A 26,616-nucleotide genomic window follows, 5' to 3' on the forward strand; every position below is an offset into this window, starting at 1 on the left:
CATTCCTTTAGAATTTGAAACTTTTCCTTATTATTTCCCTATTTTATGCTCTTATAATAAATTGTATTTTAACTCAATTAAACTATACTGCCTCCTCTCATAATATTACTGCTTTTGGTTACAAAAATATTGCACCAATTATGTTGAAACTCCTTCCATGCAATGCCTTGATTTAGTCTTCAAAAGTTTAATCTATGCATATCTTAACATTTAATGATATTTTTAGCAAGATAGTGCTAGGAAGTTATAATACTAAAAAGTAAAAATGTACATTTTCATTGCTTTTATTAATATACAAGCAAAATAAAATTGTAAAATTTTTAATAGAATTTAGAAGTTATTATTTGGTTTGCTCTCAGAAAACATAATTATGACAAATCCAAATAATCCAATAATAGCATGAAAATCTAACAACATTTAAAAAAAAATTACTTTATTAAGTAGTAGCAGTGAAGATATTGAATTCCCTTTAATTGTTTTAGGGCATGACAATCATTTTAGCAAAGAAAATGAAGATGACATAAGTAGTTCTGATGATGAAATGTATTTTACACTTAGACACATATTATCCAAAAGACAAAATACAAACCATTTAAAAATATATTATAGAACTGATGAAAGTGATTTATCATCTAAATTATCTTCAAATGTAGTAAATGTAGATTCTGTTTATACATCAAAAACTGTTAGCTGTAACAAAAGCTTTGACAATAATTTGTTGTCAGATCAAACAACATTAAAAAAAAAATACAATAAAAGAAAATAAGAAATCTACATTTATTAATTGCCAAATAATATTATTAATTAAACTGATATTGATAAAATTTCAGAAAAAGATTCTAGTAATGATGATGAAATTATTGCTCTCATTAACAAAATAAGTAGGTAATGAGAAACAGGCAAATGAAAAAGTTTAAAAAACAAACCAAATTTAAAATGTTTCTAAATCAGATTCTACAAATATAACAAGCTCAAGTTCTGATGATAAATTATTTATCAAAAATTTAATGAAGTTAAAAAACGAAATTCTTCTTTTTAAGCAAAATAATATAAAACATAATAATATAAAGACAAAAAAGATAAATTATTAAATCAAGTATTGACTCTTATAAAATATAAAAATAAAATACAAAAACTAAAGTTAGGTACATGTTTTACAAAGGACCTCATATGTATCAGAAAATCAAAAAAAACTTTTTAAAAGTAACAAAATAACAAAAGTTGAACCTATTATTAGAATTAAAAATAAAAAAACCAGTTTTACTCTTAAAAATTCCTATTGAAAATCAAAATTTAATACGCTTAATGATTCCCAAAAACTTAATTTTTCACTGTTGAATATAAAACTTTTTGATTAGGTACTGTAGGTATTTTTGATGAAAAATATATTATAAAAAAATTATGAAAAAACCAAAATTTTAGTAAAACTATGAAAAATGATATTCCAACAAACTTAATCAAACCAAAAAAATTGCATAATAAGTCAAAAAATCAAAAGGAATCATTGTTGAATGAATTAGAGAAATAAATATAAATAATAAATACAATTTTTTTTATAAAAATAAAAAAAAAAAATATCAAAAGAGGTATAAGGATTTTCTAATAAATTCTATAATAATATGTGCTAATGCTTTAGATGATTCTTCAAATGATCATGGCTCTACTAAGAAAAAATACCCCATAAATTAACTATTGAATCACATATTTCAAAAATTAATGTATGAAGAACAAGAAAAAATCCAAACATAACTAACAAATATGATTTTTAGTAATAAGTATCGTTAAAGAATAATTAACTATCTATTTTATATAATATACATATTCAATTAAATATAAGAATTAGAATTGATATTAATGTTATATTAAGAATGTATTTTTCAAACATTGAATAATTATATAATTAAGAAGATAGAAAATCTACAATAGCATTTACTTGTATGTATTATTTACCTACCTACCTTCTATATAAATTAATTTAATGGTTGATGTTTATGAATTTATAACACGGAATAATCCGAATAAATATATTTTTTGTATAATTCAGGACTGATTTTTTACGCAATTTTATTACCTAAAAAAATTTAATATTTTTCATTATCATATTAATATTTATTAGTGTCCATTAGTTGTCTTGATTGTAAGTTAATAATAGCATTATTTACCAACTGTTGTTTATTATGACCTATATCATCCGACATCCAACAGTTGAACAGTGACATAGTGTTATAATTCTATATCACAGGTTGCAATACCAAAGATGGGGCTGTTTAAGTATTTTCTTAGCATAGATATCAATGTACAACAAAACCATGGCTAGTCTCAGTCAACTTGGCTATTTATCCACCATTTGTGTGGTACAATAGTATTAGTTTTATAGAATTATTTACTCCACCAATTACCGGGCACCTTTGCTTTTAAACATATATTTTTTTATATGTTAAAATCTATGATGAAATCGGATTTTGGAGGTCAAAATTAGTTTTCATGTTACGACAGTGCAGGTATGTGAGGTATGGTAGGGACGTGAGTAAATTAATACCTATATTTTTAATTCCATCAGGAATCAATTGTTAAAATATATTTTAATGACACTATCATGTATATTACCCATAGGCCATAACATATTTATATTTTAAGCAGAGCGTTATATCAGAGTGATCAGACCTTTAATGATTTTACAATGTATTTAAATACTTGGTATAATGAATACTAGAAAATATATAGACAAGTTTCTGTGTGTTGTCTTTTAGAATGATAAAATCTTAGGGTTTTTTTTTTTATTTTTTTTGCAACCAAATAAAAAATAAACAAATAGGTATTGTTAAAATTAAAAATGTTCAATAATTAAAAAAAAAATTATGAACTTTTAGGTACATTATTATAATAATTAAATAATATAAAACCAATGTAGGTATACCTACATTTAATAAAATTAAAAATATAATGGTAGCCAATAAAATAATCTGTACATTATTAAATTCACCAAACCTAAATATCTAATACAATTATTAAATTTGGATTTTAGAGGCTCATCATCAGAAAAAAATTTATTGATATTCGTCGGGTCTTAAAATATCATCAAACTGGATTGGTTTGTTCATACATTTTCATCAGATTTTATGAAATTTATTTTTTTCAAATGATCTGTATTACATTGCTATGATCTATAAGATCTGTTTACTTTTTACCAAATAAACTAATATTCAAGTTAACTTCTATACCTAATATGCCAATGTTTATTTTCCAGTGAAATTTGATGAAAGTAAATCAGTAGGAAAATCTAAATTGTTCTCATGCTAGGTAAGAAGGTTTTACAGGTAATACCTTATATACCTGTCCTGAACACATAAAAAATAATTATAAGACTCTTGTTGTTCTGTACTACGCATTAAATAATTTAAACTTATACCAAATATTTGTATACTTATTACACCAATAGTAGTTTAGCAGTAGGTACCAACAGCGTAAAAATTAAAAGGTAATACTATGATTTACGAATATCACTATTAATAGGTATACGCCAGTTGTGCGTTCGTATTGCTATTATTTGTAGTTTGAACCTTGTATACATGTTTAATTTTTAATTACATTTTTACATATATTTATATATATATACATATTAGGCACGCTTAAAATTTAATCCAATAAATACACAGATATGGTTTTAATATCTACACTTATCTCGTTGTGTAAACAAGCAGACAACAGCTTTAAAATACATTAAGATTAACAAGTAGGTACCTAGTGTATGATGAACGCCAAGGTGGCTATTTACGACTTAGTTCAATTTAAGAATCGTTAACAATGGCTCGTTGGTCGGATAGTCAATTTACGGTTTGTTCCGAAGATTCTTTCATTAGTGAGTACCTACCTAAATAACAATTTATTTTGAAACTAATAAAATATAGTTGCGGTAAGCACTATAATATGTATATAATATAGCCACTGCTATATAGTTCCCCATAAATACTTTAAGTAGGTAGACAAAGCTGGTTAAATATTTTACTCGATTGATTTTAGTTGAAAAATGTCATCATTTATTACAAATTGGTACCTATCGTACTTATGACAAATAAAGAACCCAAGTATAATGATAACTTTTTATTACCTAAAATGCCTACCTATATTATAATCTATATGTAAAAACTTATAGGTAGGCACCTAACTAAAGAATGACGGAGTTTTTTTTAGATTTTGCCTTGCATTATACATTATAACCCAAATTAAAAGTTTAAATAAGTCACAAATAATATAGGTACAAATGCATTGATTAGGAAAAATAATAAAAGCACGTATAACTGCTTAATAAAATATGTATAATGAGTTTAAGTATTATACTATACATATTTGCATATACCTATATATTATAAGAGATAATATTTTTTGTAGATCTTGAAAAAGAATAATAGGTTAGTTTTCAATGGATGTTGGACGAATGGTTTACTATTATTGATGTAGACATAGGTACTAGGTAGTTTAAGACTTAAGATATTTATAACGTTACCTATTTAATACCTAAATGTTTTATTTTAATTATTTAGTATATTTAATATAAGTTAGTCAATAGTTGCGAGTCGCTAACGTTCAGTTAAAAGTTTCTTAAAGATTCTTAAAACTTTCATTATCTATCCATATAACTTATAATAATGAATTTTAAACCAACAATATTATTTATGGAATTTGTATTAAATAAATGATCGGTAGGTTCGATTTAAAGTTTCATTGTTTAAAAATAAAATCTTATATAGATATATAAGTCTATCTTGACTTTTAGTACCAGTGCCTATAGGTATACGTATATGTATTATATATAACCCGCCCAGTTCTTGGCACTGAGCAATTATTACGACTAAAAAAAAAACAGTGGTATAAAAACTATATTATTTTATCGAAAAAAATTTTTATATCACTTTTTAAGTTGTGGTAAGATTATAATAATATAATTTTTAGACCACTGTTTTTTTTTTAAATCATAACGGTTACAGTGTGCCAAAATGAATATTGGATGAGCCTTATATAGTTATATGTTTACTGTATAGGTACAACTTTATTTAAAAAATCTATTTTTGAAGTGCCAAAAAAAATCTAAAAAAAGTAGGTAATTAAAAAAAATTAAACTTTATTTTAGTATATTGTTAAAAAATCAAAATTATTAATAATATCCAATCATTAAATTTTTTAAATGAAATATACAAAAAATACGAATAAAAATATCATTATACAAATCATAAATTAAATTCAGTTAGTTGAAATAATTGTATTTAATGACAAAGGTTCAGTATGACAAAAATTAAATGTAGGTACTTACTGCAGTTTTAAAAACTAATTACTAATTAATAATTATAAATAGGTATTATTAAAGAATATGAATGTAATTATATTTTTCATTAACAACAAGGAAAATTTTCTATTTTGATTAAATTAATTAATCAGTTTTACACATTTACTTATTGTAATTATGACTACATGTTGTTATAAAATCGTAAATCGTTAGTATAACTATTACCTATAGGCTATTATAGCAGTGACTCTCAAACTTTTTATCTTTACCGCTTACTTGAAAAAAAAATGATAGATGCCCCCTCCCTTAAATAAAAATGTATTAGTACATATTAAGTAGGTATGCAAAAAAAATTAGGTAATTAAGCTTGTAACTTTCATCGCCATCCTAGATAGCCCTATCGCCCACTTTGGTAAACGCTGGGCTATAGGATCTTTTATAGACAATGGACTTTGGATAATAATCACTAGTATAATGATTATATGGTAGTTTAGTGTATATTATAGTCTATAAATATATGATATATTTATTACCTATCATGTATATTCAAGTTGATAATAGAGGACGGTTAAATTATTTATAATACTATATTTCTTACTTTCTTGAAAACGACCTATATTTGTATTTTATTAAAATTTAGATTTGCCCATTATAATATTTCAAAATATAAGACGTAAAATAAAATTTATATATAGGTAACTGAATAATAAGGTTAGTAAACGGGTTAGGGTAGAATAAACGTATTATTTTGTTGATGACAAAATATTTGCAGATTTTTCGTTTTTCTGCGCCACTGACTATTAACAGCTAGAATATATCACATTGTTAAAACTATTTAATACAAAATATTAATTAATGAATAAAGTTAAAAATAATAATATATATTTTTAAGAAGGATCTTTCATATTATAAATATAATTTAAATTACATTACTATTAATCTGTTATTAGAACAGTTACCTTGATGGCTTAATATAAATGTAGTTGATAGTATTTTATCATAAATTATAATAATACACTATATACACAATACAAATATTACAGTTTATTAACTCATTTGTTTTTGAAATAAAAATAAAAATAAAATTTAAATAAATTTATATAATATATACCTGATGGATTTTTATCTATAAATTATGTCCAACTATCCGAGTATGCAAAAATAAAAAATTGAACACAATTATTTTCTTTTAAACAGAGGAAATATAAAATAATTATCGATTGCAAGGTTAATTTAGCTTATTATAATTGACCTTAAATAAATTAATCTCAACTTTTATTAAAACTATAAGGAACTATAAAACATATAACTATTTTAAGAGGAACGATTTTTAATAATTTTAGAATATGTTACACATCATACTCATATGTCTACACTGTAAATTTAGTTGCAAGCTATTTAAATTCGAAATAACAGATTTTAGATTTTTAATAAGGCAAAAATATACTATACAACAACAAAACCTTTAGATCGAAAATAAAACGAGGATATTGGAGGATTCATTTCGCTTTGCTATTACTTATCTTATAGATACAATCGCTCTCTACATAAAATAAAATATTAAAGTAATAGCTAAATGGTTACAAAAATAATTTTATAATAAAAATTTTGTTGAGTATAGTATTATTATAGTAATATATGTATATGAGGTATGAGTTATGTACCATGTATATTCAAATTTTAGTTTAAATCATAGGTTGTTACAGTCTAGACCACTTTTCCCAAGTATAAGGATGGTCGATCAAATAACTCATAAAATCATAAGGCCTTGTATCATTTGCGCATCGCTCTTTTACCCTAGGTTAAATTTTTATAGGTACATTATTTGTGCATAAATTAACAGTATAACTAGAAAAAAATAGGAATAACCAAAAACACAAGTTGTTTTCTAATTCTAAAAATCTAACTTTAAATTTGATAATAAATCAATTTACTTTATTATTAAAATAGTGAATATATCCTCAACAATTGTTAAGTGGATCACTGCATAGTTTGTGATCTGTTAAATTTGAATTCAATGATGTATAATAATATCATTGGATACGAAAAATAACCCTGAGATGGTTTACAGTCCTACAGCCTATATAACTATAAATTAGCATATTTTATGGCATTATAGGTACAATATTAAAATAATTTATTTTACTACCTATTTACTTATTATTATTGGGGTAAGTTGATTTAATTTTTGCTAAGAAAATTGCATTTATTATATCACTTTTTAATATTTAATTATTATAAAACTTTTATTATTTACTTTTTAGTCAATATCAATTACCATAATATCGTAAAATAGTATAAATAAATGGTGTAAATAGATATAATAGCCTATAGTCTTGCATCAAAATTCTTATTTTTTTTCTTAATCATATTTTTTTTCCTAGTTATTTTGAAAACCACAATCAATTTTTTATTCTTTACCTCCCTAAGTACCTACTAATAACTAGATCAAAATTTATACCAGAAATCGTCCCTAAAGTTTAAAATTTAAGCATTTTTACTGCCTCGAATAACGATCACAAATAGAAGAAAAGCACATAATTGTAAAATCAATCAGCTCACAATCTAATTAAGTCAAATGAGTTAGGTACTCAAAATGTAAAATTTAAATAAGTACATAACTAATTGATTTTTTATAATTTTAATTAAAAGGATATCGAACCCGTATTTGTTTATTGTCTCCGTCTTACATACGTACGACATAGCAAATTTAAATTTACCAATTTCAAAAGTATGCTGTTAGTTTTGATATTAGAGTGAATTAACTTATTATATAATTTAAAGGTAAGATTATTATCTAGGGCTCCACAGTAAGTTATGACCTTTGTGAAACTCTACATTTTAAAATAATCATAAATTATTTAAAAATAATAATATCAATAAAAGGCTACGTGGGGCCCTATAAAATCATCTAACTTTTAAATTATATAATAGGTCAATTCACTCTAATATCAAAACTAACAGCATACTTTTGAAACTGGCAAATGAAAATTTGCTATGTCATACGTGTGTAAGACGGAGACAACACATGCGGTTACAGCGTCCTCTTATAGGTATCTTCTAAAAATTGTGCGTTTGCACTTTGTAATGTATAAAGCAAACTGATAAAATACCTTAGTAGGTAAAGATCTATGATTAATATTTTCTATTTTGATACTGAAACTATTTTGAGCGGCGAAAAAACTCATAGTATTCAGCTTCAGCCGTCCACGGATGTTAGGTATATTCTCACTTTCCTATTATACTCTTCATCACACAAATTGAATTATGATGCAATGAACTGCTGCTATAAATTGTTTAATCATATTAAATAATAATTATATTATAACTATCGTTATTATTGTTAATATTATTATGTTTATGCAAACGAAATATTTTGGATATTTGTTAGGCATTAATAATTAAGTGATTCAAGAAAGTAGACTATAGGTGATTCTAGTCCTAGTTTAAATATGTCTTCAATCTTCATATACATAAAAGATTTAAATTCAATAAGAAAAAAAAATAGCTAAAATTAAACAGAATTCAAGTTTTAAATGTTGATAAAAAGTAATTTAAGTATAGAGTTTCGGTATTTTATTTGGGTAGATACCATTATAATTAAATAATAATTTAACACAAATAACTATATAAAATTAATACAATACTTACAAATATTTTATGTTAAAATAAAATAAATATATTTTATAAGTATAAGTATATTATATATGTATATATTTTTTTTCAACAGCTTAATGGTCCATTAAGGACCTGCGCTGCCACTATAGTAAGCCTTTCCATTTTTCTCTGTCCAAAGTCCAGTCTAACGTTGCATGCTCATCTATTAGTCTCATTTCCTTTTCTAAGGTGTCTTTCCATCTTGTTCTTGGTCTTCCAAGTGGTCGTTTATTATTTATTTTTTTCATCAGAACATTTTTTAATATATCTCCATCAGATCTCCATATATGCCCAGCTACTCTAGACGTTTACACCTTATATATGTGAGTATATTTGGTTTTTAATACAGGTAATACAGCTCTTCATTGCGTCTTTTTCCAAAAATTCCTAGGTTGTCGTTGTACACTGGTCCATATACACACATTTCTTAATATTTTCCTTTCCCATAAAACAAGTTTTCTATTGTCATCTTTTGTCGTGGACCAAGTCTCACATCCGTAGGTTACTATTGGCCTAATATAGCTTGTGTACAGTGTAGTTTTTGATTTCCTAGATAGATTTTTGATCTCAAAAGTTTGTTTATGCTAAAGTAACATCTATTTCCATTCGATATTTTTTCTTTTATTTCTCTCTGTATGTTGTTACTGCTGTTTATATTAACACCTAAGTATTTGAAATTATTCACCTTTTCAAAGTTTATATTTCCTACTTTCAGGTTTGACTGGTCTAAGTTTCTTCTAGATAGTATCATAAGTTTAATCTTTTCTTCATTGATACATAAACCCATGATTTTGCTGGCTTTTATTAGTTTAGAAACTGAGCGGGAAACTTATTCTCGCGTATTCCCTTAAAGAACTATGTCATCAGCATATGCTAAAACAGTTTCTTCACCAATAACTTCCATTATTCGTCCTTCATAGGATTCTCTGATAACTTTTTCTAGTCCCAGGTTTAATACATTTGGGGATAAAGCATCCCCCTGTTTCAATCCTGAATTATAACCTCAAAGAATGGCGATATATGTATGTATAAAAAAAAATTATTGTAATTCAAACTGATACAACTAACTTCATAAAACACTTATATATTTATCTGAAAATGTCTATTTAGTAAAGACATAAATCTAATATTGTCAAATGGTTTATTAATTCTAGCTAATAAATGATTAATAAAATGTAATGTTTCTATAGAGGATTGGAGAGGAATGAATAATTCTTATCTTTTCATAGATTAATTACCTTTACCCTTCATTACTCCTCTTATCATGACTTCAATAGGTTTTTTTTAATATACCGTCACCAATATCATAAAATAATTGATTTATTCGTGTATTAAAAAGGCTAGATAAGTATTCTACTTGAACTTAAAATTGTAGATTGTCAATTAAAATAATAATTATAAGTTAATAATTATGTACCCTCGCATTCATTCAAATACTACTTCAAATATGTACCTAACTAATAAAAATATAAAATATTACGAATTTAAAAGGTTTTTATAAAAAGTAGTAAAAAAACAATTTATAAAAAACTGAAAAAAGTCGCTGTGCTGTACAGTATAATGTGCATTAAATGCATCTTATTATTGAGCAGATCGCGCTATAGTTAATATGTTAAATTTAAATCATTGCTTACTTACTAAAAATGGTTCTGACTGCACAAAAACAACGTGCCACATTCTATTTCTAAAGATATTTTATAATTCAATGCTATTAATATCAATTATTAGTAATTTATTTTTCTCTTAGTAAATAGTAATAAAGTTAATAAACTATTTTTTTGCGAAAATATTACATGTTAAGTATTACCTAAGTACCTATCATAAAATAACATAATATATTTTTATTTTTACTCTTATTTAGTAAACTGGTGTTAACTGTGATGATTTATGGTAAAAATAGCTTAAAATGAATCTATATATTTTAAAAATTTTATTGTGTACATAGTAAATAATTATATACATAATACATATAACATGTATAAGTAATGACAGAAAGTTTCAAGTGCCCATGAATAATATTTTTAAATTACAACAAAACAACTAAAATGGTTATTCTTTTACTATCGTTTAAAAATTCAATTTCGTAAGATAAATTGTACTTAAAATGTCAATAAAAAAGAAATGCATTTGTATTTTTGAGATTTTTAATTTACTGTGAGAACAACTAATGAGGAACTTTTTATTAAATCCTCATAACCATTAAATTTAATTATTTTACATTTTAAACTAAAAAATAATTTGTAAATTTTCATAATTTTGACAACATATTTTCCTTTGTAGTTTTGATAGATTTTAGTATCCATCTTTTAAGATTTTAGAAGTTCTATTTTACATTTAATGCATTTTAAAAACTAAAATTAGGAGATGATTGAACTTTACACACATAAATATAAGTAAATACTCATATAAGTAAGTACTTCGCGATATATAGTAGATAATTGTTAATTACTTATTGGATAATTTATGCATATTTTTTTATGTTATCAGATATTTTTGTTAAAGCTTAAGAATTAAAAAAAAAGAAAGCGAGACCCTGCAAATGTTCAGAATATTTGTAGGTATAAATACGGAAGACCTAATAATAATTTATAGACACCTTAGTACCACACAGAATAAGATATTTTATTATTAATCATTAACTCTCAACATGGATGTGGGATTTATATTTTACGTATCCTAGTCTACTAGGATTATGTTTATTTTACAATTATTTAAAAATTCTTAATACTAAATCTATAGACTATAATGAGTAGGTACTCAATAATATAATTTATAATAACTACAGATATCATTGTATTATCAAATGTACTTCTGTATTAACATTACACATATTTATAGTATTTTTATAGTCAAACGAGTTACGATACATGAATGAATAAATTAACAACGTTCACCAATAGAGTGCGTATCTATTTTATTATAAAACGCAATAGATTTATTAAAATTCGGAAGTGTGAGTGTTGAATAACAGTACGTCTACATTAGTATTCCCGCTGTTTTCAGAACGTAAAGATTACGATTTTGATGTTACAACATTTTTAAGTTTAAAAGTATTAAAAGTTTTTAAAGTGTGTACTTTATAAAATAATTAGTGCTATAAATTACTTTAAGTGGTATTATAAATAATAGATATCAATAGTGTTGTTCTGAGAAAAATATTTCTTACACGGGAGTGATTTTCATAATGATTTTATGTAAAAAAAGAAAAGGTAAACGAATTAATACATAATAATTTGATATTTTAGTTATAACTATAGGTAGTTACTATATTTCTGTATATAGTATATTGTATTGTTTATTATTATGCATATTTTTTTAATAGTTACAACATGTTTTTTTTAAGATTCACGTATTCTTATGTATATACTATGTATGCATGTCAACCATTTGCAATAAATATAGAATGTCAAAAAAAGAACAGATGTCGTTTTGAAACATTTATTTTTTACATTAAAAATTAAATTTATTATTCCCTACTACATAGTATACAAGTTAAAATTTGCAGAATAAAAAGGATGCCCAATAGAATGGTAAAACTATATAAAAAAATACCGATATTGATAGATGCCATTTATTTAGCAACATTTAATCCTATGTGAACCATTGTATGGGCTGCTATAACAACATAATAATCATATAGCTCAAAAAAAAAAACAATTATCATAGTAATTTATAATTAAATTTTCAAATAAATATACAAGTCATTAGAGTATTAGACGATACATCTTATAATTTATATATAATGTTATTTAGTTACATCATAATATAAGTAATATACGAATATACATTATACATATGAATAGACACATTTTAAAAGTACCTATCTTATAATATATAGGTAGTTTTGTTATTTATTTAACATTTATTATTTAAGTATTAAATAGTTAACAAAGTTACACCATTTTTAATTATTATTTTTAATATTATAGGCTTTTTAATGTTTTTTTATAAGTAATTATTTTTAAATCAATGTTTATTATTAACACATTTTAATTTAACAAGTCTTATGAGATTTTTAAAGTATGTTTATCATAAATTATTATATTTTCTTAGTTACTATACGTAATTAACAAATAAAAAATTGTAAATTATTTGTATAACTAAAATACATAAATAACAATAAGTTATAACAGTTATTACGCTATATAAATAAGTCCTAAGTAATATTCAGTTGCTTGTAATTATACGGTTGCAAATTAATAGATTATAAAGTTATATGAAGGTATCTATAGGTAGGTATTATAACACAATTTTTAGAACATTTTCTATTATACTCATACATTTTTTAAGTTTAAACGTTGCGATATCTCATTATAGTTATTAGTTATTAGTCATTTTTAGTTTATTAACTCTTTTTTTTTATTTAATACAGACATATGTTTTTATAATAATATATTATTTATACATATACATAACACAATTATATTAGCATACAATTAAAATAATATATGTTGTTTTGTTTTACTTCATTGAATTGGTAATTTTTTTATTTGATGTGGTAAGTGGCGTACATATTTTGTATTTGGACTATAGCCAATATCAATATAATGCAGCTCTTAATTTCTAGGATACAAAATATAATTATACATACAATATATACATTCGTATTATATTATTATATTCTTAAATGATTATGAATGTTATTATAGAACAATCATATAATATCAAATAATATGTACCATAAAAAAATACAAAAGAAGCATACAGAATATACTATATTGTACACAGTAATTAGTGAATTATATAATATTATAATTAAAATGTATTAGGTACCTATTTATTATTTGTATTATTATTTTAAAATTATTCATAAATATCTAAAATCTTAATAATAAGTATTTAATAGAGTATCTATATTCTACCTATAAATAAAAATCGGTGTTAGGAAAATTAATTAATAACATTAATGAAGTTAATTAAAAATTTTGCCATAATTCATTATCTTTAGGTTATAATTTATGAATTAATTGTACAAGTAAAATAAAAAAAACTAAATATTTTAATCTATATTAATAATCAAATTTAATTATATATTGCTTATTATTATTATGTACGTAGGTAAATATATTGTATTATGTAATTTTATTGAAGTAATATAATTCAAATTATTACTATAGGTAATTATGAATATTTTATAATAATTAGTGTAGAAGATATAAATATTAATAAGTATTTGTATTAGAAATATTGTAATCATTTTTAGGAATAGTTATAAATGACTATAATTTATAGTTGACTTTATATGAGTATAATGACTTTACATTGTAATTATTATGAATTTACATACTATCATTTCGTTTTTGCAATTGTCAGAAAAATAAATAGAAGTAATTACGTTAATTAAGACTACTCATCAGATAAACTGATAACTAAAAAGTAGTAAACAAATCATACGCGCTGAAATGCATATAATAATATGTTTTTACATATAAATGTGATCTGGCTTTACTCGACCTCGAAAGACAGTACAAGGCACACATAATTTCTTTATCAGAATGAAGCAGTATATATTATTATGCGAACAGAAACAAAAACATTCTGTAGGTATTATTGTTAAAATATTTGATGTTTGATTATATTACTGCTAGGTAAACTAATATAAATTATGACTGTGGTTTTTAATATCTCAATGACAGTTATTTTAATTTTTCGTTAGTATTATAATTTATAATTATTAAAAAACTAAACATTTAAAGTATTTATTTATCACATAAAATGGACTAATAAGTATTAGTCATTTGTAATTTGTATGATATGGACTAACATGGAATGAAATGTGTTGACATAAAAATATGATACATAAAGGTACATATCTGTAATTTCTCTGTCCTTAAGACGCAGAATATTATATAAAAAGTTTATGAAGTATAATTACTAAAAATATAATTTTCAATAGCATTTAGAAACCTTTATACTAAAAAAAAAATATATAACGATATTTTAGTTTAAATAGTAAAAGTCTCTATTTTACGATAATATTTATTGCTAAGAACAAATTATAAGTTATATAAATATTAATAAAAGAAGTTTATTTTTCTGTTCGAAATACTGTCGATTGAAATAATTTTAAGTAAAAAAAACACAAAAATTATATTATACCTATTATAATGTTATTAACTATTAACTTATATATATATATAAGTTTTTCTGAATTATTTTACTTTTGTTACCTAGGTACTCAAAAATACCAAATAGATTAAATTGGGTATCAAAAATAACTCTTCAAGTCTAAAACGAGATGACAAACGGGAAAAAACATATATCATTGACTTCATAGTGAAATCAATATACGTATTTATCAACCATCTTTTCGTCCAGAACATAAAATTATTTGTAATATACTAATATACAATTAATTAGATTTAGATAGGTAGTAGGTATTCTCGCTCTGGTTAAGGTAATAAACATGCTATTTTGTTTGTTTGAATTTGTGTTTAAAATGTTGACATTCTTTTTTTAAAAGATTAGAAATTTATCTAATATACCTGCTACTATTGTTTGCAAACTTGACACATGTATGTTTATTTTCCGGAAAATAAATTTAAATTTCTTATGATTCTGTATAGCTAATATGATACTATTATATATTACAATTTTCATAGAATTTTTAGCCATTTATCATATATTATTATTTTTATAATTTTATCTTACTTATTCTTTGTTGAGCTGTCTATTTTCATTAATTCTTAGATATAGTCGATATAGAAATAGATAATATTATGTATTATTTGTTCGTGTTTTTTACAAAATACTTTTGTTTAATTTTGACTTTAAACATAAAATAGCAATTTAAAAAATAATAATTATATAGTTGATTACCTATATCTCAACCATAAAATAAAAATTTTGAAATATAATACTTAAATAAACTTAACAAGAATAATATTAATATTATCATAATTATAGGTAGGTAATATAAGTATTATAAATATTATATATTGAGCTCAAATAATTAAGATAATCTGATAGTCAAGGAAAAAAAATATAATTTTATCATTGGAAATTATTTTTACCATTGTAATATATAAGGGTAGATAATTATACCAAAATTTAATTTATTTACCATGTAAACAATATCAAGGCAACGTTTCAGTACGATCAGTGAATTCCATAAGTAGGTATCTATCCATAGTTGTAAAAATTAAGACGTAAAAACATGGTATTAATGTATCATGTTATAGTTGCTTAAAATTTTCCATTTATTAAATCACATAATTCTCATAGGACAAATCTGTAAATGAATGTAAATTGTAATCTGAGATTTGAGTTTATTTTATACGATTAATAAATGTTTTCATTTACCTACAAGCTACAGACTTACAATGCAATTTAAAGTATTTGATAAAATAATTAGTACTTTGTCACCATAATATTATATTCATAATAATTTCATATTAAATATTAATATAGGTACCATATATTTATCGACTATACATTCAGGGTTATTAATATTGAATATTCATATTATAAAATGTACTAAATTTATTTTCATCTATAAACCTGACACATTCAATATAATATTAGACAGTTTTAAAGACATTTGCACTGCATGTATATACGTTTGTGTTATCAGTACCAATTTACATTTTTATTTGTTCAACTTAACTTTTTTTATTATAACCGATCACATAAAGTCAAGAGATCATCATACTCATATCAAAAACATTTAAGAATATGTGCAAACAAAATAAATAACAGCCATAATTTAAACTTTGTAATCAGTATACAATATATACAATATGAAACGCCAATTACAAGGAAACAAAACTCTATAACGTTTCGTCTTTGTACATAACATACGGGACAGGGTCTTATACTATTAGGTAATCACTATGATAAACATAATTATTTTCATCGGTGATGTCGAAATACAAATGCGAATTCAAACATTTCAAACCACTCTCCGTCATAACTGCATAGGATTAACAGATTTATCAATTATTCATTTCATACCTTCGTTATTTGAATAGGTCTGGCCTGTTATTATTTTTTTTTTATCATTTTTTCTTCGTCATCTCCCCAGTCATCTATACTCAGCGGTGCACAATGTCGTACTAGTTGAGAAGTCCCATAATCATACCACTCGGCATTCAGACAAACGAATCGTTAGAATTACGATAACAGCATATTATGAGTTATGACATACTCAAAACCTACTACTGCGGGGCCATTGCCTTTTTTTATCGAATTGATAAAATTGATGGCAATTTCTAAGTTAAGTAATTTTTATCCGACGTCAAACATAGTTAGTTTGTTACTCGTTAATAAATTATTTCGTAGAAACATTAGAAACAGTAGAAACCAATGATCATGGTTTACACAAGTAAGAGTCCGACCACAGAAATTGAACTAATCATATTATGTAAGCTTATTTATTGTGGCCATGTAGTGGTGTTAACTGTGTATATACTATATAGTATGTATGGTTATTAAAAGTATTATTAAAATTATTAAACATAAAAATATTATTAATGGTAGTCATACATTTGTTTAAACTAGGTCAATAAAACTGATTCCATGATCATACATATCAGAAAAACATTCAAATAATTATAATACAAAATATTTAGTGATACATACGTACTGTACCAGCTGGTAGCTGCTATTTATATAATATTCTAAAATCTGTTAAATCACTGATGTAATAATTAATGTACTGCTATAGTATTAAAAATACAATATTTTTAAAATTCAGAAATAATACACGATAATAATATGTTATACTTACTATTATTATTTTATGGTTATTGTATTAAGACGCTATAAAAAATTTTTTAGGCTCAAAGTGCAGTAATTAATAAGATCGCATTGACATTTTTTTTTCAAGTCTAGTATTTTTTATTATTTATAATTTGTAATATTTCCGCCCGTCATATTAATTAATAAAATAAAATAATAATAATAATAATATATTAATATATAGTATATGTATGTATATTGTAAACTATAATAAAGAAGTTGATGTTGTTTATAAATGTTGACTAAATACATTTAAAAAAAGTATTAAAACTTTGATAACGCACATTACCTTAAAAAGTTTGATAATATATTTATCAATATATCATGTATATATTATATTATCATAGTGTAACATATTTATATTTATAATTGTAAATATTAAATATAGATATTGAATTCATTATAATGTAAAAACTGGTTGTTAAAATGTTAATAACTGGATGTTCCATAAAAAAAATTGAATGTTTTATCATTTTTATTTAAGCTAGTTAATTTATAATAATAGACAGTAAATAAAATGGACACATCGATTTGTCCTTACATGAAATATAATGAATAGAGTGATTATATTATCATTATGATACATTTTTGTTAAATAGTAGATAAATAAATAAGCAATATGAATGTTTTGAAATAAAATATAAATAAATTTATGTTAAGGAAAAAAAGAGAGAACAAATTATTTACAGTTAGGTACAAAGTATTGCAAATATGATAGTATATATAAACACTCTGTATATAATCTCATATCTGTAAAAAAAAAGACAACATAACATTATAATACATAACTAAGATATTTTTATTTTTATGATGATGAGTTTAAACTTACAAAACATCTTGGGTTATAGTGCATACATGAAAATAAGTTCTAAATTCAAGATTAGATAAACATTTTCACTTTATACAATAGTAGAGTATAAGCCGGGATCTCAAATATTAAATACCCTGCTATAAAATAACTACCTAGTAAAAATAGTTACTGACAATTGACAAGGAAAACGGGAAATGACAAACCACAAGTACTGTATCCCAACCATGAATTTTATGTTTTTATAATTGATGATAATTGTTTTTCATAGCTAACGAGTATAATATTAATATATAGGGTGATTCTTAAATCGAAGAACACTCATTATTTTAAAAACTGATAACTACGTTTATAAATATTTTTTTTTACTCTTTTTCAGCAATTTTAAGTCGTAATAAAGCAAAAATGTTTGCTATTTTTTTTAGTTCTTACATTTTTGAATGACGGGATGATGAATCTTAAATTTCATATTCTAAAACAGATTATAATTCAGTGTTTTAATATTTAAAAAATCATATCTTGGATGACTATTAGATATACTATAGGTAGATAATTAATTAATTATAATATGTTGTGATAATCAGAATGAAGTGATACACGTATACCTCGCAAAACTACGCTCATCTCCGTTTTAATATATATTTTAAATACTCTTTCAAAATTTGAATTTTATGTATCAAAATATTTCGAAGAATATTATTCTGTTTGGGAATAAGAAATTATAAATTTATTTTATCATTCAAAAAAGTAATAAAGTTTATTAAAAATTATAAATAATAGTAAAATTATTGTTTTGTAACGAATTAAAAGTATATGAAAGAAATATTTTCAAAAACGTTAATTTATTTTTCGAAATAAAAAGTACCTAATATTCTTCTTTGATATCATCCAGTATATACATACAGATAAATTGTGTTTAAAGTTTTAATATTTATTTTAAGTTCATCGACCTTTTGATTCGTAAGTTTATATTTAACTAAACTGCAACAGTGCCGCATCTTTAATAGCAGTGTACGATGTAAATTATATTTTATTACATTATTATTATTTAATTCTGCATTATAAATGATAGTCAAAATAAATTACGAATTGATACGCGTTTAGTTATATATTATAACCTACCTTTATATTATCATTAACTACTCACCAATAATATAGTACCTATCAGTGAATAAATTAGGGTAGACCTAAAACATCTATTATTTCATGTATAATATTAAATATCTATAAATATATATATAGGTATATAATGATATAAATATATGCTCTATATATATATATATATATATATATTTATATATATTATGTATACTTGTATAGTATAATTAATTATTAATTGTTGTGTATCGTTATTAATATTTATTAGTGGTTTTTATTGCAATATTAAAAATAATTTTCATATTTGTTTATTGAAATATAAAAAAAATAAAAATTATCAAAGTTAATTGATTGTAAATGTGTAACTATATATAGTTTTAAATTAAGTAATCCAATCATGACGTGCCTATAAAGCATTAGGATTAACGAAAACTGTGTATAGTCTATTGAATTCATTGCTGTGTCCTTTCAAAGGTTAAACCGAATTATATTGAAAATGACCTTGATGACAATTATTTATTATTATTTCTATGCTATGAATTCAACTTCATTAAATAACCCAAACGCGTAGATCATAAAATAAATAGAAGATGTATATTTTAAATTATACTTTTGGTCATTTATAGTAAAGCATAATATTATTCATTATTAATCAAAATGTAAATTACTTTATTTTAAATATAGGTACACTTTAATAGTTTAATAGTATCATTATTTACAAGTGATTTGCATTATTTTATTTGTTTTATTTTTATATAATAAAACAATTTTAATGAAATAAAATAAAAAATGTAAATTTTTTTTTAGGTGGTGTATATTATAAAAAGGACAATCCTAATAGCCTTAAAGGACCACTAAAAGCGGCCAGACTTTGTATTTTAAGTTTACTTGTGCCTGGCATTTTGGTCATTGCACCATTGTATATTCGTTATCATGTTTATTCTGATCATAAATATCCTTTAGCTATAACTGATATGAGAATATTAGATCAAAAATTGTCAACATTTTGGTGCCAAGTAAATAACGAATTTACTTTGCGAAGAATACTTTTTTAAACTATTATTATTATTTCTAGCGCCATATAGTGAATACTAATGCTACTTTTAATGCATATTCAATGCCAGAAAAACCATCTATGTTACCAAAAATGGAATTTGTTGAAATGGAAAGGCATATTACGTTAGAAGACGATATTAAAGAATATTGGGGATTCTATCTACTTAAAGATTCAATCGTAAAAGTGTCTACATGCTCAAGGTGAAATTTATTTTACCGTATTTTTATTAACCAAACATATCAATAATAATCGTTAAAAAATTTATTTTTCATACAATTTTAGTTATTAACATTATCGTTATTATATTTCAACAGGTGGCCTGGAGCTAGTATAATAGTAATTAAAGGACACAAACATTTAAAAGAATGCGCTTATATAGGTGATAATTCTAGTGAAGAACTTGATGAACTCGAATCTTCTGAAGAAGGCAACGATACACATATTCCAAATTTTATGAGGAAACTTACTTCTGGTATGACTGTCCCCGATATGGCACCTGACGTGGTCTATCTTACAAATCATCCAAATGATAGCAATGTAAATCGCACGTATTTTAAGAGATCCAGTAAGACTGCTAATCATCATTTAGATTATGCTGAAGATTTATACCAAAAAGAAATGAAAGAAAAAATTGAAAACGAGGACTATGTAGTCCAAACTGTAAAATCTAAACCCGTATTCACAAACGTTAACGAAATCAATAACATACCTCAATCAAAAGAATTGATCGAAGAATCATTGCGAAAATTGGGAAATCAAGGAAAAGACGGTGCGACACTTTTACGCAAATTAAAAGAAGTTCTTAAAAATGATCTAAATGAGCCAATGAATGACACAAATAGACTTTATCAAATCATTGAAAATGCAATGTCTGACGATGATACATCATGGCGTGCCCCTAGGTTGAGGCATTATCGGAATAGATTTAAACGGTCCGCTGTAAATGATAAAGAAGTTCAAGACAACTTGAGTAAAGAATTATTTAAGCACGACCAACAAAACGATGCAGCCAATGAAGAGGTATAGTTATTATTTAAATACCATACATATAACTATATAAATAAATATAAATTATAATTTATAACAATAGTCTACATCCTATATTAGCTATAACACAGTTTAAAACAAAACACGTAGTTAGTATAATGGCGTGCTTCCAAGTTCCAATACACATCAGTACATTAGCATGCTACTAATGATATCCACTTAACAAATTATTCACGATACACTACACGAGGAAGTATATTAGGATAACAATAAAGTATGTTATTTTTGGAAATATTTTTTTAGGCATTAAAAAAGTTTAAAAAATTCATGCAGCATTTTTACATTTTTTATTTAAAATAAGTCAATTTTGAAATTACCAACTTTTTCAAAAAACATCACAGATAATAGATATATAGTGAACATTTCTAAATTATTGATTATTTTTGAAAATCAGCTCTACTGAGATTTATTTTTCATATACCTATATAATATTATTATTGTTTTAAATTTGTTTTAAACAAGACATATCAATTTTTGTTTGGATTTTTATAATTTTTTTTTTTTTACATTATATTCTAATTTCTAAACAATATTAATTATTTATCAAGTTGAATTGTTTTATTTAATAATTTTCAAATAGTTATGATAGTAAATTGAAAACTAAATTTCGGCTTCAACAATTCACAACTAGGTCATTAGCCATACATTTTTAAAAAATTATTAGAGTTATTTATATGCTGGCCTTACAATCTATACTTAAAAATTTTAAAATAAAAATATAGATATATATTTACGATATTATAAATATCTTTTTATTCGATATGATATAATTTTTGGTAATAGGTTATAGACATAATATATTAATAAAAATTTTATTTATATTTAATTACATATTTAATCAAATATTATGATTTACTTGAAAATTTGATGCTGTTATTTTCATTTTCTGGATTTGGTCCCAAACTTTCTAAAATGAGATGGCTTGAGATAAAGTTCCTCTCTGAGTTCATTATATTGTCTGTATTCCTAGAAAATATGTTGTTTTATTGTTAGCTTAGTCACGCGATTGTAATTATAACTTATATTTATCGCATGTTTTTATAAAGTAATATGAATCAAGATAATACCTAGAAATAAAATAATACACACTTCAGTATAATAAAGAATAAGATAACATTATTAAAATTGTAACTATTTTAGGCTGATCCGCTTTCACCAGATGGAATTGCTCAAGTTCGTGGAAAAGTAACTGAAAACAATACGCACACGACAAAGGACCGCAGTCATAGCGAGTTTTGGTCTTCATTTTCTAGTAGTGAAGAAATGCTTCTTGAATGTGAAGGTCTTTTATTAAGCTTACCATTAGCTCCACACCATAAATGTTTACCTCCAAACAAAAATCCTGATTATGAAGCAGCCAGCCATCAGAACACTGTTACTTATAAGTATGTTTTATCAACTTATTGAATTATTATAATTCCTACGCTTACAGTATATATATAAACATAGTACCTATGACTATTTTGAAAACTGCATAAATTCAACTCTGTACTTAAAAATACTTCAAAATACATGGTTACAATTTTTCAAGCGATTAATTCAGCGTTAGATCTGCGTGGCTGAACGCTGTAGAGAAAACTTACAACGTTCTTTTAAAATTATAAGTTTTTTATTTTATAATTGCTTAAATTAAACACTTGTTGAACAAATATTTAACTTGGATTTATAAAAAAATATAATACTAATATTGTATAACTATATTAGTTATAAATTTTATAACTATTGCAATGTTTAATTTTTAAATTTAGGGTTCCTGGTGATGGATATTATTTTTTCGTATTCAATAGCGAGAACGAGATTCAAGATAATTTTATACGTATACATTTTGCCATCAATAAAACCGTATACGATGTCTCAAAACCAATTTCATCTTGTTTAAATGTTACTGGTGAATGTCAACTACCTTTAAATTTTTGGTCACAACAAACAACAGTTTTAGAAATGTTAAATCCTGGGCCGAATAGTGATTCTGGAGATGAATTTATAGCCATTTCTACTTGCCAGCCCAGATCTGCAGTATATGCCATTTGTTTGATTACAGCACCTGTTCTGTTTGTTTTATTTTCTTTTCATTAATATTTATATCTAAATTATATCTTTTTGCGTGGATTTTATATAACTAACTATATTAATAAGCATTTAAATCATAAAAAAGATCAAATTAAAACGGTTGGTGATTTAAATGTCGAGCCTAATAATTAGTTATAATAAATATTAATACAAAAATTATAATGAAGATCCCGTTTGAAGTATTATAATATCTCATAAATTGTATATAAAGATAAGTTAATATAATTAATATACAATACAGCTCAATTTACTAACGTCACTACGTCAGTAGTACATGTATTAATGTATTATGTATATTGGTATTCAGTAAATATTCGGCGAATTGTATTGATTATGTAACATATATATAATATACTATAATATATGTTCCACTTTAATACCACCAATAACTACAAAAAGATTAGAAATAAATTGATACAGCTATAACCTCAAATTATAGGTGTTAAGAATATTGACTAAAATAATTTATGTAATTTAATTTATTATATTAAATTATAAATATTGATAATTTCTATTGGATACCAATATGTAAACAAAATTCTTATACATGTACAATGGCTAAGTTAGTTTTTAAAAACATTCCAAGCATTTTCAATTGCCGTGAAAAATGTCTACATAAAATCATTAAATAAAATAGCCTAATATATTGAAATAAATGAGCTAAATAATATCACAACTAATTAAAAACTTATAATTACTGGATTCACTTATAAGTAAATTCGTTTATAAATAGGTATTAACAAAACACAAAATTTTATTGTATTTAAATATTATTTTCAAAAAAAATAATGAGACTGAAAACGAGTTTTAAGCTTACTTGTTATTTATCTGTGATCAAAAAAAAAAAAAATTAGATGATTTGCATCAGTAGGATGTTTTGTAAAACTTCTTTTTGTACGTGTTTATTGAAGTTACTAAATTGTTTTGTAAATTAGTTATAGATTTATAATTTATAATTATAAATTATATTTCTATTAAAATCGTGTAAACATGTTTTATTTGCTTTCAACAAAAAATTTACAATTTAATTTTTATAAAAAAAAAAATGTTAAATTTAATCATAGAAACGAAATATTATAAGCTTATATATACATTTGATAAACAGTTATACACGTATACAATGAAACCAATAAAATTATTTAAAATCGTCTTTGTTCAATATAATGTCATACATTAAAAAAATATTCAAAAACTTAGCCAATAGAAACTATTTTATTTACATTATTTGATTTGTTAAAAGTAACTTTATAATCACCACTGCAGAAAATTTAATTTTTTTGCATTTTATTATTTTAAAAGAAGTTTCTATACCTAGTAATTTATTTAGGTGGAATTATTAAAGTTCTTGAATAAATGTTATGTATTTATAATTTTATTTAACTTATAATATTTTATACAAATACAATCAAATTACTCAAGTTAACTTAAAAAATTCAACATTCTATAATTATTATTCATTATTATATTAATAATGTGTAGCTTATATAAAACCTATAACATTTTCTAATCGGTTTGTGCATATTCCCACACGGATGTATATTATATTATTATATATTTGACTATTGTACCTATACTGAACCTCTTTTATAATTAAGATAAGATAATTATTGTTATAATTTTAATAATTGTTATGTAAATGCATGTACTTTTATTTTGTTATTGTTAGCGTAAGCGTATACGTTGTACGAATAACAATTATGTTAATTTTTATAATACACAATATTTCACAAGTTATATTTGAATAAAAAATGTTGATGAAATTTATTCTAAAATTGTATTCAAATTACTCGCAGATCAGTTCAACAAGGTACGAATACTGGAAGATGAATTAATTTCGTTATTTAAAGCAGTATTAATTCTTTTAAACTTTATTCATTTTTGAGGTAAAAAGTTTTAAAATAACATCATTTATTAGCATAAAATATTTTTCATTTTATTTCAAACTTAATAGTCTTACAAATAATGATAATAATTAAAAAGTAAACTATTGTTTTAAAATTGGTAGATGGTAGTGACATAAATCTGTAAGCATAGCCGGATTAAGGGGATGCTAAGCGGGTTTTAGCTTAGCTTTTTTCAGCCTCCTCCCCCCTTCCCGAAAAAAAATATAGACTTGCAGCTTTTCTACAATTATATGTATTATAGAATTAAAAAAAAACGATTTTAGTAATATTTATTTAAAGATACATTTATACTATTCATTTTAAATAATTTTCAAAGTTGACTTTAATTAAAAAACGACTAAGATCTATACAGATTGAATATAGGTTGAACACATTAGTAATTATATCTACAATAGAAAATTTGAAAATTACATATAAAAAGCTCTCATTTGATGACGTTGTAGATACTTTTGCATCAAGTAAGTCTAGAAAAAATATTTTAAATAATCATTTGTTTGTATTTTCAAATTATTACTATTTATATATTTTATATTTTAACACTAAATTAAATTGTATTTTTTAATAAATTAACAATGTAATGTAAATTTTCTCTCTGAGAAAAAATTATTTTCTTATTTTACTAATAAATATCAGTTGACATATTATTATAAAAGTACTTTTTTTGTAAAATTAGGGCCCCCAAAAATAAATTAGCCCAAGGCCATTAATTTCATTAATCCGGCTATGTCTATAAGAATCATAAAAATATATAAAATATGTTTGATACATTAAAATTAGCAAACTTAATATATCTTATACACTTTTGTATAATAATTATAAATATGAATAAATATGAATATATTATGATCATTATATTCTGATTTAATAAATATTTAAAAATTAATCTATTTGATTCGTGTTATTGTATTTTTTGTCAAAATACGAATTGAGCTGCAGTTATTTTTTTAAATGTATT

General features: G+C 23.4%; 2 protein-coding genes across 2 annotated transcripts in view; both read left to right on the plus strand.

The window, feature by feature from the left end:
• Positions 1-3,705: 3,705 nt before the first annotated feature.
• On the plus strand, positions 3,706-26,553 carry LOC114124588 (uncharacterized). The gene is made up of 6 exons (XM_027987882.2): positions 3,706-3,859; positions 20,391-20,599; positions 20,659-20,840; positions 20,955-21,660; positions 22,828-23,072; positions 23,436-26,553. Exons 1-6 carry the CDS (start codon positions 3,805-3,807, stop codon positions 23,761-23,763), a joined length of 1,725 nt encoding a protein of 574 aa, XP_027843683.1. The 5' UTR covers positions 3,706-3,804; the 3' UTR covers positions 23,764-26,553.
• Positions 11,845-26,616, plus strand: part of LOC114124590 (T-cell acute lymphocytic leukemia protein 1 homolog) — a 28,827-nt gene continuing 14,055 nt past the window's right edge. Inside the window, exon 1 of the mRNA XM_050208524.1 lies at positions 11,845-12,147. The gene's annotated coding sequence lies outside the window, so the exon portion shown is untranslated. The remainder of the gene's footprint in view (positions 12,148-26,616) is intronic.

This window comes from Aphis gossypii, chromosome 1, assembly GCF_020184175.1.
Source record: "Aphis gossypii isolate Hap1 chromosome 1, ASM2018417v2, whole genome shotgun sequence".
Classification (NCBI taxonomy): domain Eukaryota; kingdom Metazoa; phylum Arthropoda; class Insecta; order Hemiptera; family Aphididae; genus Aphis; species Aphis gossypii.